General features: G+C 34.1%; 2 protein-coding genes across 2 annotated transcripts; one reads left to right on the top strand and one right to left on the bottom strand.

Moving 5' to 3' along the window:
* Window positions 1–4,371: 4,371 nt before the first annotated feature.
* Window positions 4,372–7,698, bottom strand: LOC114760459 (pentatricopeptide repeat-containing protein At3g16610-like). Its single transcript, XM_028949713.1, has one exon. The coding sequence runs from the start codon at window positions 7,408–7,410 to the stop codon at window positions 4,903–4,905; it is 2,508 nt and encodes an 835-aa protein (XP_028805546.1). The 5' UTR covers window positions 7,411–7,698; the 3' UTR covers window positions 4,372–4,902.
* A 3,706-nt stretch (window positions 7,699–11,404) lies between these two features.
* On the top strand, window positions 11,405–15,024 carry LOC114760466 (NAC domain-containing protein 86-like). The gene is made up of 3 exons (XM_028949722.1): window positions 11,405–11,594; window positions 12,010–12,287; window positions 14,305–15,024. The coding sequence occupies exons 1-3, from the start codon at window positions 11,438–11,440 to the stop codon at window positions 14,584–14,586; spliced, it is 717 nt and encodes a 238-aa protein (XP_028805555.1). The 5' UTR covers window positions 11,405–11,437; the 3' UTR covers window positions 14,587–15,024.
* Window positions 15,025–15,251: the final 227 nt, after the last annotated feature.

Below are 15,251 nucleotides of genomic sequence, written 5' to 3'. Positions count from 1 at the left end.
TCTGTCATATTTAGCACTGTAGGGAGTTATTTTTTTAAAATCATCTCTATTGATTGCTCATATTTTATTAAGAGATTAATTTTAGTGCAAACAATTAAATAATTATTTTAATAAAATCAATATACATTTTTTAAAATAACTAATTTAATTAATTTTGTTAATCTTTTAAAATTAATTACATTTAGCAAAAAATTTTAATTTTGGTACCTGTGTTTTTTTTCTCTCTCTGTTAAATACTTTAATTTTGCTCCATCAGCACGGTTAGATCCTATAATTTTGCTTTGTTCCCACTATTAGCTTCTCTACCAGAATTAACGGTGTTAACAGTACAAAATTAAAGCATTTAATTAAGATAAAAACACACAGATATCAAATTAAAAATTGAGAGAAAGCACATCTACCTACAAAATAATTTTATCCACAAATAATATCATCTTCAAAAACATTTTAACCATTATTTCACTTTTTAAGAGAGCCATGCATGTCATATAATTATAAAAATCATAATCTATACTTTTTTTCTCTTTAAAAAATAGTCTTAAAAACTGATTTGTTAACTTATAAGATAAGCCTATAGTTGGGTTCTCAAGTGACCTCAATGGAGAAAGTCCTACCAGTGAAATAGATGCTAAGTGGCTTGTGACTTGGGAATATACCTTATATCATCATATAATGCTCTCACAATTGGGGCGCAACAGATGTACCATAATCCACTGTCCTTTTCATATTATTTATATTATATTTTTCATGCGTTTGATTTTTTCCTCTTTAAAAAATATTTTATTTAAAGCTAATGGGTTTTTTAAATGATAGTTAAGATTTTAATAATATAAAAATCCTATATAATATGCAAGATTTGGTAACGGATTAGGTGATTATTGTATTTGGTAGCTGGGTAAGTCCACTAGAAGGGCCATGAAGGTTACACCAATTTGGCCCGCCGTGGTTTCTGTCTATTTTAAAAATATGGACCAAAACCTACTCTTAATTTATGCAAACAAATAATATTTTCGAATTTGAATTTGACATATTTCTTAATTTTTGTGAGATGCATTTGAGAGAATCGAATGAGAAAAATTGCTGAAAAATCCTCCATTGTAAAACTTCTTTCCCAAAAATACTTAAAGACTCGAGTCCTTAAATGGATGCAACTCATTTTTTGCGAAATCAATTATCCTTTATATATGTGCAGTCTATTTTAACTATACACAAAACATTTAGATATGTTATGCACAGTTAAAAAAGTTTCCCACTTTATTTTAGTTTTAAAACTGCAAAATAATTACAATTATAAAATCATAAAAAAGTTCTTGCTCATGAAGCTGAGTCAAACATGTTATCAACATGATCACTAAAATATATAATATAGACCTAAACTTAAATATTTAAATCAATCCGTATATTTTTAATTGATTTTTTTTTTGACCAGGCATATATATTTAATTGATTTGAAGCAAAGGCTATCTCGTAGAGCACATATTGCCTAAAAAGTACGAGCACTTCTCAGCACAGGACCATATGAGACTGAGAATAGCCACATGAAAGTGACAGGGATGAGATGAATCATCAGATCCCTCAGAACACTTCTTCGCGGGACCACAGGAAAATACAGCAGCTACAATGGCATTACACAAAATTAGACCACCCTTCCCGCTAAGGCACCTTTAGCAGAAAGCTCAAAGCTGCCTTCTTTTTACTACTTCTGATATTTTTGACCTGTATATAAATCAATGAATTTCAATAATACATATGAAATTCTATCAATTCAGTTTAGTAAAAAGAATTAATTCCTCATAACTTGACAAATCAAAATTCGAATCCCTACTAGTAGAGATACTCATTTTTAACGCTTGACAGTATTTCGAATAGAGATAGAAAAATATCAAAGAGAATACCTCATAATGTTATTGAACACGGCCTTTTCATTAATCAATTATTTAATTATTTGGTTATTAATAGAGAATAATGATGATTTGATCGTCTGCATCCAACTGCAATTAAGACTTGTTATTATTGTTGTATGTATCCTTTAAATCCCATATAACAGAGATTATTTCATTCCAGCACAACCTTATAAAGCTTCATATAAATTTTTTTTTGGTCCATTTTCTTAATGGGTAGACATATGCAGAAACTTTGTTAGGCTTTAGGAAAAGCACAAAAGAAGGAGGGCAGCTAATAAAGTTATGGCGCTTGATTCAGAAAATGGTAGTCACTAGTAGTAACTTTTCTTATCCACTCCCACACAATTCTTTTAATAGATAGTGACCTGAACAGTGGATAAAAATAATGCACCACATTCTTCAGGCTTCCAATCATGCACAATGAGAATCAACTTAAAAAGTCTATTATGGAAAAACCAATAAGCATTCTTTGCTTGATTGATTTGTTCATCAATTTCCTCCACAAATAGGATTCCCCTCACCCTTCATTTGTGGCCTTTTTTGTGCACCTGTGATAAGGGAAAATCCCAAATCAGTCCAATTTCTGGTAGCAAAAAATTTAGAATTAGTTTTCTGAAAGGAAATATCTACTACCATTTTTTCTTTTTTTGTAATATAAGATGTGAACTCTTTGATTTTTGTAACTCTGGTATCATACGGTTGATTTGATTCTTTTAATATAATTTCCCATGTATCATAGTTCTATAAAAGAATGGGAAAATTGCAAAAAAAAGACTTTAGAAGTAGAAAAATTACAAAATAGGAACCCATTACAATATTAATATGGATTTGATAATAACTGATAAGGAAATGATAACAATTTTTATGAACGAATTCCTGTATGTGATTTTTCAATTTTTAAGGTCTTTTTTTGTGATTTTTTCTAAAAAAATTCTATAAGAAACGAATAAAGAATGAATCAATAAATCGCTTCATATATAATTGACTTCTTTTAGGAAAGTTCCTTCACATGTCTCATTGAAGAATTCTGCCACAACCTACTACGGAAATAAGTTATGCTGCCTTGTCAAATAATACTAAAAAGGTACACAAGAAAGCTAGCCAATAGCTGTTTAGCTACTTTGGTCTTTATTTAAAGAGAAAATTAATAATTTGGTTTCCTATATTTTACTCTCTAATTTAGTCTTAGAGTTTAAAGATTTTCAGTTCACTCGCAATAAATTCATTTTTTTGACATTAATCCCTTTAATTTAGAATGTTTGTGATTGAATCCCTTTTTCGGCCAACGGGCTCTGACGTCATTAATCAACATTGCGAAGGTATAAAAACCGTATCATCGCATGGATTTTGAATGCCTAATGCAACTTTTGGTACATCCCCTCTACGTCCTCTCACTATGTCAGAATCATTGAACCCCTCTTTAACTTTTACAGGTTGGTTCATTTGAAACGTCCCGCTAAGGTCTTATACATTATACAAAAGAATTTTGGGCTGTTTAGAAATTATAAAGCTCTCAGTAGTACTGATACATGGACATTCAATATTGTTTTCAGTTTTTTATCAAGTATTTCCTGCAATATATCATGTGATAAGCATGAAGTCTCATCTCAATGATCATACTATATCTTTCTTTTTTTTAAAAAAAAAATACAGACTTCATGTTAAAGGCATTTGTAATTTTTATAATGTAGATCACCAAGAGCATTATAATGGTAAGGAAGTTGAGTGATAACTGGGTGCTCCCATACAAAGGTCCAGCAACAGCACACATTATATGCAAATTATTTATTATTTTATTTTTATTCACTAAAACTCATCCAAAACTTCTTACCAAGAGTTATCCCATAACAGTTGTGGTTGCAGTCAACTCTTGATTTGTCCTCTTGGATAACAACAAGGCTCACAATTATTCACACAATGACAAGAGGCAAAGTGGAAGAGGGGAATCATCTGCCTGCTTCCTGGCCATGGCCCTTGATTACAGGCATAACATAAAATTTACAGATAATAAACTGTCCCATTAATTTGTGCTGAGAAAAAAACATGCTTACTTAAATCTCTAAGGTCCCCGGGACAATTTTAGACAAGCAAATGAATCATACATTATACAACAATTCAGTTATTGTTGATATCATCAGGTTTAGAAACCCGTGCTGGTCATAAAGAGATTCTTGTATGATGAATGATATAAATCAAGTATCTGCACAAAGTCTATAAGTGAGTTCAAACACATCCGAGAGAAGAGAGAAATAGGTCAATCTAGGAGTTGCAGACAAATTGAAACAAATAGAATGCAGACAGATAGACCCAAGGATAGCCAAAAAATTCATCAGTCCATCACCAGGGCACCAGCTGTTTCTCATCTATATGACATTGGTCAAGTGCAGCAGATTACGTTGGGAAAGAACTGAGAGAAAATAAGCCCCTTTGGTTTGAAAAGATGGGTGTGTACTACAGAGGATTTTGCGTTAAGAGTGGATGTTGACAGAAATTTTTTTGTAAAGATTTGATTCTACCAATTGTAGGAGCGCTGAAAGCAGCCTGCTGCTGCAGGTGTCGTTTCTATATCTTTGCCAGAGGCCACTGGTGTTCCCACAATGCTTTCTCTAATATTGAGTTCCTCTCTACTTCTAGGGTGCTAGAGGTAAATCAAGCCTACTTGACAAAATTGCTAACACTGGCGCATCTTTTATCCCCCTTGGAGTTGACACACATGCCTCTATATGCATGTAGATAGAGAGTTGCGTTTCGTGCACAAATGAGAACTAGAAACCCATTGGTTTCAAAATGCTTCTCACATTTACATCTTATATGCTTCTTCTGTAAGGTAAGACAAATATTTTCACATTTTTTACTGTGGGGATAGCTGCAATAAATAGAACATACCACACAAATGTTGAAGGAAAGAACATTATCTCGTTTCAAGCAGCAAGGGGATCAAACAAAAGGATAGGTGCGTGGCAAGGTGTGGTTCTATGACTTCTACTTTTCCCGTTTCTTACCAGAAATCTTGACAGTTGCAGATTCCACTCTTAAAATGATGAAATCTACTTGTGTCTCTAACTATTATTTCCCTCTCTGTTATAAGGGTTATAAATTTTATTGCAGTGTGGCAGTCAACACAAATTCGGAGATTCTTTGTAACTACTATAGGCTTCCTTGGGTTAATATTAAGAATTCCAAATGCAATGGCTATTTTTTCGCTGTGAGAAAGGAGATTCTGCTCCTTTTCCTCTTCTTCAACATCATGAAGGGAAGAACTATAATCTGCGCGGTATCCCAATTTTTTCATCTGCACCAGAAGTTCCTCTAACTTTCTATTAATGGATACTGATTGTGGATGGGATTGATCTCCACCAATAAATCCATGGATTACTCCAGAGACCTCAACCCAACTGCATCCTGGACTTTTCTTGTAACCTTGATCCCTTTGTATGATTCTAATGTGTGCTGCATCATCCCATCTCCCTACAGATGAATATATGTTTGACATAAGGACAAAATTTCCAGTACATTCAGGTCCCAGCAACTGGATCTTCTTTGATATTTCTTCACCCATTTCAATATTTTTGTGGATCCTACATGCTGCAAGCAATGCACCCCATACACGAACATCAGGTTCAAATGGCATCCTTTGAATGAAAGTGTATGCCTCATCCAAATATCCTGCTCGAGCCAGAAGGTCAACCATGCATATATAATGCGCCAACCTTGGCTTGATGTTGAAGTCTTGGATCATAGCGTTAAACCAATATTTTCCTTCCATGACACGTCCTGAATGACTGCACGCAGATAATACAGCAAGGAGGGTCACATCATCTGGCTTTAATCCTGACGCCTTTAATTCATGGAATAGTGAAAGTGCTTCTGTGCCTAGCCCATGAATGCCATAACCAATTATCATTGTATTCCATGATACAATATCCCGCCTTGGCATCCTGTCAAATACTTCCCTACTAGTATAAATATTTCCACACTTCGAGTACATGTCAATAATGGCATTACAAATGGAGATATCTACTGTGAATCCGCAGACAATTGAGTAGCCATGGCAGCAGGTCCCATGTTGTAGCGCAGCTAAATGTGAACAAGCTGGAAGTAGGCATACCATAGTTGCCACATCGGGGGCAATGCCAGATAACTGCATCTGGCGAAAAATAAGTAAAGCCTTCTCTGCAGAACCATTTTGCACACACCCAGATATAATAGCACTGTAAGAAACCTTATCCTTTGAGGTCATTTCATTAAAAAACCTAATTGCATCATCCAAAATCCCACATTTTCCATACATAGAAAGCAGTGAGTTCCCAACAGTTGTATCTATATCAAACCCTGATTTGATTGTATAACAATGCAAATGTCCTCCCTTAACCAAATCAGTGAGATTTGCGCAAGCTCGTACTATGCTTGCAAGCGTAACAGGTGTAGGGTTCATCCTAGGTTTTAATACCATCTCATCATAAAGTGCCATTGCCTCCTTCATGGAATCACATATAACATATCCTCCAATCATAGCACTCCAGCATATCTCATTCTTTTCACTTGTCATGTCGAAGATTTTCCTTGCATAGGATATGTTATGACACTTAGAATACATATCCAGAAGTCCAGTTGCAACAACCACATTACCACTGAAGATCTTCCTAACAGAGTAACCATGGATAGCCTTCCCTTGGCGTAATGCATTAACTTGTCCAACTGTCGGTAGAGCTGCAACAATAGTCGAAGAGTTTGGACTTATTCCCCTTTGCTGCATTTGGACAACTATTTGTATCATTTCATCATAAAGTCCATGAAGTGAGAACCCCGCAACTAGAGCATTCCATGCAACAATATCCCTGTGGGACATGCTATTAAACAATCTTTGCGCTTCAAACAAATCCCCACACTTGGCATATAGGTCAACCAAAGCGGTTGATATATAAATGTCCGATTCAAGACCATGTTTCTCTGCATGCTCATGTATTTCTCTCCCAATCTCTAGTGCTTGTAGGCTTGAACAGGCTTTGATAACGAAAGGGAACGTGAATTTGGATGGTCTAACTCCCCGTTTCAGCATCTCATAGTACAAATCAATAGCCTTTTCAAATGGTCCATTCCAGGCGTAAGCTCTGATTATCATGTTCCATAAAATGACACTTGGCTTTGGAATTTTGTCAAACACTTGACGAGCAAGTTCAATCTCATTACATCTAACATACAGATGGGTTAATTTTCCCAGGATCGTGAAATCCTTGATAAAGCCATTGTGTTTAAGGATGCGTTCATGTATTTTCTTCCCTTCGGACAAAGACTTGGATTGAATACAGGCTTCAAGTTGCGCCACATAATTAGAAGAACAAAGCTCCTCTGAGACAAAGTTCGATCCTTGGATGGCTGTTAGGCCACTCCATTGGTCAGGCAACGAATTGGATCTCTTGGGCTGAATAGAAAAACTACTTAATCCTCGACTAGCAGCGACTGGAAGCAAAGCCTGGTACCGTTTGGAACATGTTCGCCAAGGCATTGTTACCCAAGTTGAGACTTTTATGGATTTCCAGTTCTTATTACTATTTATTGCTTCAAAGAGTTAAACTTAGAATTATCAATTACGAAAGACCAGAGCGAAACAAATCCAGAGAGAGCTGCACAGAAAGCAAAGGAGAAATACTCAGACCAACTCGCACAGTCGTGTGCAAACGCACTACACTTGAAAGAAGACTTCCTATAAGCACAAAGTGGGAAGGAAGCAAAGGTTGCTTGTAGTTGCAGGGCTTGACATAGATGGCTTGCCATTGCTTGTGGTAATCAGAAACGTTCAAGTGGTCGCCGGCGACGCCACTGGGAATTTCGCCGAGGGCATGAACCCGAGCTGGTCTCTTTCCAGGCTCGCGCCATTTTCAGAAGAAATGTTTTGGGCTTTTGACCCAAATAAAACCCACAGGAACATTTGCATAAAAAAAAAAAAAACTCTTTTTGCCAACCATAAAAAAATAAAACTACTTGTGAGTTGAAATTTTGTATATAAAAAAATTAAATTCAAAGAATAACATAATAATCCCATTTAGAAACCGATAATATTTTAGTTTGGATTAGGGGAGGCTATTGAATAGCATATGGTTATCTACAAAATATTTCTAAATCTATTAAAATAAAATTAAAGAAGAGTCTAACTTAATTGCAAACTAATAACCCATGCATATATAGAGTGTCCATAAACTAAAAATAATTATGACTAATTAAAAATCGTGACAAGCATCGATTTAATCTTACTCAACCTATTTTCATTTTCATATGGCAGCTAAGATTGATAAATTTAAATTGAGTCCAGCACTTCCCTCCATAAAGTAGTCAATCATAGTAAGGAATTTAAATTTGAAATTATTTTTATATATTATTTTATTCAATTAAAATTTTTACCCTTAATCATGAACTGATACAGTCTTTGGAATTATTTTATTTTATCGAGGGCATAATGGGCACAGTGATAAGTTTTCAGAATCAATTTATTTTTTCAGAGGAATCTTATGGATTATAAAAATCTTCATACATGTCACAAAATGGTGTAAAAGAGCAAATAAGGACATAAGGCATACCAATCAAAGTACTTGTTTAGATTCTCTCACCTTCATTCTTTTAGCACAAATCAAAATAAATCCAAATGCAAAATCGCCAGACTAAAATAGAAGTGCTATGTGGTATGATGAGTCTGATCACCCTTAAATGCCTTGCCACAACAATTAAAATTAAGTTGATAAACTCTCCAAACCAGGTACTATCTCTGAGAGTTACTAAATCAATTTGAGTAAATTAAAAAAAATAGTTAAGTCAGATTTGTAATAAATATAAGTTAATTTTTTTAAAAAATATCCTTTTTAATTATGACCAGACGGCAATCCCTTGATATGTATAATTAACAAGGATATTTTAGATAATAGATTACCAATTTGAAAGATAAAATGGATTGAGGTCAAATTCAATCTCCAAACAACTATTCTAATAAGAACGGATGAAGTTAGTATTAAGTTAGAACAATACAAGATCTGCAAATACTCCTAAAGGAATGGCCATTGAAAAGTGTATAAACGAGGCACTCTTCTTTTGAAACACAAGTGTGATGAGAAATAGTACAATGGAGGGGAAAATGAGATCTTGAAAGACAAGGTTAAAGGAAGAAGGAACTATATGGTTCAGAAAAAGAGGAGGTTGTAAGAATAATCCAAATAGGAAAGCGAAACAAGAGTAGTGATAAAAGTGAAGCGATGCAGCATATTTAGGGATTATTGCTGAGTAATGATTGCGTAGAAAGTTCATCTCATAAAAGCAAAAGTCACCACTCATCTCATCACAAAATTTAAAAAGAAAAAGAAGAGTGAGAGAGAGAAACCAAAAGAAAAGTTACTCCAATTCAATGTGTATTTCCAAGGTTTCACTTCACCTTCACGGTTTTCCCTTTGCATTTCTTCAACATATAATTTTCTTTTCTTCATTGAAGTTTTATATGCATCTCCATCATACTAATCCAGAAAATAATCTTTTCTAACTGTTGTTGGGTTTAGTTTATTTTCAAGTAATTTTGCGCTATATAAGATGAATAAGTTGTCTTATAAAGTGCAAAAATATTCTTTTTAGGACGTTTTCAAACCAAAATTGTGTTTTATATAAATTCTTATTTGAGAATATTACATCTTATTTTAAATATAAGGTGTAGTTTGTAGTCAACTGTACTCCCCCGTCCTAAGTATAAGAATCTTATATTTAGGACAGGAGGAGTATTACAAACTAGAGGCAGTATATATTTTTTAATCAATAGATATTAGTTCTAATATGAAAAGTTATAGTCGCCGGAACATGAAGTTTTGAGTTTGAGTTCGTATAAACTCGGGAAGAAAAAAAAAGTCTTTGAGAGTTAATTTTAGTCAATTCACCCTAGAACAAATGACATAGTATCATATATGAGTTGATTTTATTTTATTACTTTCTTGAGTATATAAACGTTAATGTAATATTACGCAATGCTAACAAAATGTAATAGTAAATTGTAAAATTTTAGCCGTTTAATTAAAAAAAATGATAAACCATAAGGCTGACATTAAATGAAAAAGAATTAGCCTTCTAAAAATATTGATGTTATGTTGGTCAAAAAAATATTGATAGGAAAAGTAACAGGGGTCAAGGAGAAGTTGGACTAATTGGGAACTTTCTTTCTTTCGCTGTTTGGGTTGGTTATTTAGCTTTGGAGTGAATTAGGACTTTGATACTTACTCATGTGCTGTCATTTCCCAATTTGGTAACTTGATTCCAACATCTATGATCCCACACCGAATCTTGAAAGCTCATTTTTGGATTAGTGTTTTGTCCATTCTGATTATCCCAATCTTGTTTTTGCTTTAATAAAATTTTGGAGCAGCAGCAACAAATGATATTAGTAAAACTAATGCCAGCTCAAAAGAAGCCTGGGTTTTGTGACATTGTTTGAAAATTAGTAGTTAAAAAGAATTCAGTCTAATAAAAATGACTAATATTTTATAACCTGACGAATTAAGGTTTACATTCTCATTAGATGAGATGCTATGATTGTTTTTAATAGAAAGATATTTGCGAGCTAGAAAAAAAAATGGGGACCTACACTAATATTACTAGTACAAAGAAAGAAAAAAAAGAGGAAAAAATAGCAAAAAAAGACTGCTGAAATAGAAAAATTGTACATAGGGACCTGTTCACAAAAATTGCTATCAAAACCCATACTAATGTTGTAATGGGTTTTAATTTGTAATTTTTCTATTTCAATAGTTGTTTTTTGCCATTTTTCCAAAAAAATCTATCCTTAATTAGGACTCATTTTGTAGGATTGGAGAAAGAGCCTATCTCCCTCTAATCTTAACTGCAGTAGAATGTCAACATTAACGAACCAAGCGTTCATTTTCTTCCCTTGGGCGCATACAAGTTCATGTCATTTGTACTTAAAATGTTTTCCATTTCTAATTACTATAAACCATTGTCATATAATTAGCACAGGTTGATTTAAAAAAAAAACAATAATGAAATTATAGTCTCAACATCAAAGTGATAAAAAAACAAAAAGCGCAGAAAATTAAATGAATAATTAACAGGACAATTTCTCAGGATTTCATCTCAATGACCTCCTGCACGGCCTCCCATTTTCTTTTTTCTTTCTTTTTGGGAAAATGTCATCATTAAAGAAATAAAAGGTCTATTACTTAAAATAAATATAAAATGGAAAGCATTGGATTAAAAGGAAAATGCTAGATTTGCATTCATAATTAAAATGGAGATGCATATATATATATATATATATAGAAGTATTATTGACAAAAAAAAAAGTGCATAAAAGGCTTGTATCAAACGTTATGCCAGAATATGTAAGTCTGTAAAAGAAAAAGAAAGAAGATAAAAAACTCAAAGATAAGGAGCTTTGGTTCCTTTTATTTTCGTCTCTTGTAAGTATAAATAATGGTGGTTTGGGATGACTGAAGAGTCTTGCATCTACAACAGCAAGAAGAGAAAATTAAAAGGAGGCAGACAAAGACAACATGGCCAGGGTCGGATTACCACCGGGTTTTCGGTTCCATCCGACCGACGAAGAGCTTGTCAATTATTATCTCAAGAGGAAGATCAATGGCCAAGAAATTGAACTTGACATCATTCCTGAGATTGATCTCTACAAATGTGAGCCTTGGGAACTTGCAGGTTTGTTCTTCCCTCCCAAATGCCATTTACTATTCTCTCATCTTCATCATATTTCTCTGGTACCTGTGTCTATCTATACTAAATCTTAGGAGTGTACTTCCTTGCATTAACTTAACACACTGAAATTTGATTTCTTAAAATAGACTTTAGTTTTCTTTCCTACGTTGGCCTGCACTTGCACATTTTTCAGTCTTACCACGCAAGAGAAGTGCAAGTCATTATCAGAATTGAAAGCAGTGTGTGTGTGTGTATGGTGGATTCAGTGTATGCCATACATGTTGTATTGTGATGTGAAGCATAATGAAGTGAATTTGATGCATAATTTGATAATGTGTACCAAAACATAAGGAAAGATGTTGAGTTGGCTGATTTTGGTGTGACATTTTGTTGGGCATTGTGATTGATGATGAGGCAGACAAGTCATTTCTGCCAAGTAGAGATCCAGAGTGGTACTTCTTTGGACCCAGAGACAGGAAATACCCTAATGGTTTCAGAACTAACAGAGCCACTAGAGCTGGGTACTGGAAGTCCACTGGCAAAGACAGAAGGGTCACTTCCCAAAACAGACCCATTGGCATGAAGAAAACTCTTGTTTACTACAGAGGCAGAGCCCCTCAAGGCATCAGAACTGACTGGGTCATGCATGAGTATCGCCTCGATGATAAAGAATCCGAGGACACCTCCGGAATTCAGGTAAATTACCCATCTTCTCCATATCTTTGTTACCAATCAAGTTCTCTAACAAAAACATAATTAAACTTTTATGAGAAAAGCTAATCCTAGTGCTTTTATAGTAAATGTCCTAAAATGTGTAAGCCAGTTATATGTGTTCATCAATATGATGTTTCATATGGTGAATTAGGATTTAGGATTCAGTTATCTCAGTCTCATGACTTGCATGGAGATTTTTGGTGGATGGGAAAATATGAGCATGAAGGTTTTTAGTGGTGGGAGATTCCAAAAGTTCTACAAAGAGTACATTGCATAAGTCACATCTCAAAAAAGCAAATGCTTTTGTCTTCAAAACTAGTTCTTGTTGGCGTCCCCACAGGCCCCACACCTACCCTTTAACAACTTTCAGAACTTTCTTTTGCCTGTGTATCCACTTGTCGTCACCCACATATTTGACCTGAAAAAAAGGAAAAACACAAAACGCAAAAGCATGAAGTTCCATTCTTAAGACAGTCACAAAAGCATTTTCCCCTCATTATATTCACCTTCCTCTTTCACATCAAAGACAAGAAAGAAATCTATAGTTTCAGTTCCTTAGTATATATCTCCTTCACTAAACCAGGGTCACCCCAGAACAAACAGTCACAGAGAGTAAAACTTGAACTTGCAGAAAGCAATGTGCATAACTAAATGTGTAATGCCTGATGAGAACTGTAGGGAAACGTAGGATCTGCATGACATGCATGAAAAAGCCTGTCTTTTTATATAAGTCTTATTATTTCTTTCCTCTTCCTCTCTCACCTAACTTTGTATTGGAATTTGAAGTTTTAAATAAACTGAACTAGTCTTCAATAATGATGTAAATATGTCAAGAGTATTGTTACGTGAGATCTGCCTCTTAACACGTTTACGTGTATCTTCATGGATAATTTGGTACCATCCGAAAAGTCTCTCCTTTATTATTGTTTATTAGAGAAGTATAAATAAACAAATGGCTGATATATTCGTTGCTTGCTTTCCTCGAATACCTCTAACTGACAGTACCTTGTCCTTTATTGTTATTTAATGAGACAAGTAATTACTACGCATGGTATAATGATAATGCTTTTGATTAGTTTATAAGATACGTTATTTAAACCTTAAATTAGTGTAAATGAGACAAAGCTGCCTTCTTAAACTCCATATAATTTTGTCTTTATTAATTGATATCCATTCGTCTTCATGCTCTAGGATTTTAGATTCTAGCAAGGACCATTTGAAGGCTTGCGCAGCCCATAAATATCGCTGCGTCTCCATCACTTTCATTCTGTGTCGGCCACTTTTTACTTTATTCCCGAACACCAAGACAAACCAATAGACACTGCCAGAAAGGAGAGATGAAAAAGAAAAAGAAAATTCAAAGGATATTAATCAAATTATGCAAAACCTCATGATTAAGCTAGGGAGATTCAACAGCATATCAAATATAATTCTCCTTTAACCCTTTTATTAATCTTGAGAGTGTCTTAAAGCTTCTGCCCACAATCACAAGTCCAACTGCTGCAAAGTACTAAAGACACATTGACCAAGACTTGTAACTCTTTGAACGTTAGTTTCCAGCAAACATGACATATTTTCCTTTATGGGGTAACATTTTTGTATATCTGTTTCGGCCTCAATTTTTGACTACTCTGTTTGGACTTTTTCAGCATAAGCAAACAAAAACCAGCTTCAGGAAAAGATTTGAGATTGGATACACCCACAAATATTTTTCACTCTTACTCTTTCTAAGCCGTGAAGTTTGTCTAATAATACGTACAAGAGAATAACCAATGGGATAACTTATCATTTAGATCCATAAAATATGCTTGTGCCATCAGATTAGCCCCTGAAAGGAAAATGACTATTTGGTGCTTGATTTGAACGGTTAACATTATATGGATGCTTCTCAACTATATATATATGTCTTAGTTTTTAATATGATGAAGTCAGCAACCAAATTGATAAAACAATCAGGTGATCTTAGCACTTAACAACCATCTGTTTTGAAACTTTGCAGGATACTTATGCATTGTGCCGTGTGTTCAAGAAAAATGGAATCTGCTCTGAAATTGAAGAGCAAGGGCAAAGTAGTTTAACACTAATTGAGAGCTCACAAACCATAAACATTAATAATGAAAGTGAAACCATGTCTCCAGATCCAGCTGGGGCATCTTCATGCTTGGAGGAGGAAGACAAAGATGATTCATGGATGCAGTTCATTACAGATGATGCATGGTATCCTTCTAATGCAGCCATGGCAGGCTGTGAAGAAGTTTCTCACTTTACATTCACAAACTGATATGCCAATGACCATTGGCAGGCCAGATAGGTGGTGGGGAATAACACTTGAGAGCTGAATTCATAAAACAAAAGACATATATACATCTGTTTGCAAGATTCCTTCTGCTTCTTCTTTTTGTATATTAGTATATGCTTCATTGATCAAGATGGTTTGATTTTTTTTTTTTTCCTAATATTATTATAACAGTCAAGTATACCTTGGGGTTTTGGGTGACAATCTTCATTAAGGGTGGCTAAACAAAGGTTGATGGTTTGGTGTAAGATCTGGAAAATTTTTATGGATTGGTCAGGGGTGTTATTACTTATGGAATAAAGAAAAATACCAGAATATTTGTTAACCTTCTTATTGTAGTATTCTTGGTTATTTTTAAGGGTAATTTTAGTGCAAGGCAATTGAAAAAGTTTGAACATGACTTTCAAGTTCAAATTTATTTTATTTTGGCCTTCATCACCAGAACCAAATATATAGTTTCAATTAAGTATTTTTCCTTTAGATGAGATAATTAGACTACTGAATGACTGAAGAAACAAGTCAAACCTTGGAAGCTTAAAAATGTGTTTGAACTAAGAAAGAAGGAAGACAAATATGTGAGTGTGCTCACAAATTTTCCCCTCCCATTTTTATCCTTTTTTCCTGTATTCTAAATACATTCCAATAAAAAT

Source organism: Neltuma alba, unplaced genomic scaffold, assembly GCF_004799145.2.
Source record: "Neltuma alba isolate B1F8T4 unplaced genomic scaffold, ASM479914v2 tig00010980_pilon, whole genome shotgun sequence".
NCBI classification, from domain to species: Eukaryota; Viridiplantae; Streptophyta; class Magnoliopsida; order Fabales; family Fabaceae; genus Neltuma; species Neltuma alba.
The sequence above is the reverse complement of the archived record's forward strand: the minus strand, read 5'-3'. Positions and strand labels throughout refer to the sequence as shown.